The 1,468-nt window shown below is 67.9% G+C and overlaps 1 protein-coding gene across 1 annotated transcript; it reads right to left on the bottom strand.

The window, feature by feature from the left end:
- Positions 1-475: 475 nt before the first annotated feature.
- Positions 476-1,255, bottom strand: EMIHUDRAFT_47872 (Chromodomain helicase DNA binding protein; the record flags this gene model as incomplete). The annotated part of the gene is made up of 2 exons (XM_005779971.1): positions 476-929; positions 1,002-1,255. Coding segments are annotated over 2 exons (708 nt in total), but the record flags the coding sequence as incomplete, so codon positions are not given.
- Positions 1,256-1,468: the final 213 nt, after the last annotated feature.

Here is a 1,468-nt window from a genome sequence, read left to right on the forward strand (position 1 = left end):
CTCGGGGGCGTTGATATCTCCGGGGTGATCTCGCGCGATCTCGGGGTGAGGCAGCCAGAGAGGAGGTGAGCATGCGCACGCCAGCAGGGAGTGTGCAGCCCACAACAATGTTGGGCAACGATTCACGGTCGGGTGGCGGCGTGAGCGGAGACAGCATCTCATCTCCCACCATCTGCGAAAAGATCAGCACGCGGTGCCCCTCGCGCCGCAGCTTGGGCAGAAGCTTGTCGAGGAGCACACACTTGCCCGACGCGGCGAGGAACTCGTTGACCGCCGCTGCGCCGCCGCCGTCCGAGGAGGCCGCCTCCCCCTCCGCCGCGCGCAACTGGTCCGACGCGTGCGCCTCGACGCCCTTGATCAAGTAGGGGTGGTTGCAGCACTTGCGCAGCTCCATCTGCAAGTTGACCAGCGAGGGTAGCGCCGCGCCGGTGACGCCGCCGACGAGGAGCTCGCGCTCGCCCTCGAGGATGGCGCGGTAGGTCCGCTTCTGGAAGAGCGTCATCTCGACCCACACGATGGTCTCCTCGAGCGGCGTGAGCGACTTCTCGACGTCATTCTTCTGCCGGCGCAGCAGGTACGGCCGGATGCGAGTGTTGAGCCGCTCGACCTGCGCCGCGTCGGTGAGCGTGCCAAACTCCTCCAGAAAGGCGGGCAGCGAGGGGAAGAGGTCGGGGTCGAGGAAGGTGAGCAGCGCCCACAGCTCCGTCGTGTTGTTTTGCAGCGGCGTGCCGGAGAGCAGGTGCATGTGCTCCACGCGCAGCGCGCGCAGGTCCGTGGCGAGGGCCGAGTCGCGGTTCTTGAGGCGGTGCGCCTCGTCGATGACCATGTAGCGCCACGGCACCGCCTTGAGCAAGGAGAGGTCCTGCTTGATCACCTCGTACGACGTGACCAGGGCGTGGAACTTGTACAGCGCGGGCTCGTGCTCGTCCCTCGAGTCTTTGGAGCCGGCTGCGCCGCCGTCTGCAAAGCGCCACTCGTGCGTCCGGAGCACCTCGCGCGACTCGGCTGTGCCGTGGTAGACGACTGCGTTCATCTCGGTCCACTCGTCAAACTCTCGCTTCCAGTGCGCGAGCGTCGAGAGCGGCGCGACGACGAGGAACGGCCCGCGTACGTGCTCGTGTGTCCACAGGTGGTGCAGCGTGGAGATGGACTGGATGGTCTTGCCCAGCCCCATCTCGTCGGCGAGCATCACAGAGCGGCGCGCGTACCACGAGAAGAGCAGCCAGTTCAGCCCCTCGAGCTGGTACGGCCGGAGCCGGCGGCCGTCCTTGAAGACCGGCGACTCCGTCAGCTTGACGAAGGCGGAGCGCGGCGGCCGGGAGCGCGTCGTCGCGACGCGCAGCTCGCGCGGCGGCGGCGGCTGCTCGCGCGCCTGCCACGCGAGGATAGCCCGCTGCTCCTCGAGGAGAGTGCGAGGGCCCTCCCACGTGCAGCTCGCATAAGGCAGCCCGCGCCACTTGACCAGGAA

The sequence above is a fragment of the Emiliania huxleyi genome (genome assembly GCF_000372725.1).
Source record: "Emiliania huxleyi CCMP1516 unplaced genomic scaffold EMIHUscaffold_2203, whole genome shotgun sequence".
In the NCBI taxonomy this organism is placed as follows: domain Eukaryota; phylum Haptophyta; order Isochrysidales; family Noelaerhabdaceae; genus Emiliania; species Emiliania huxleyi.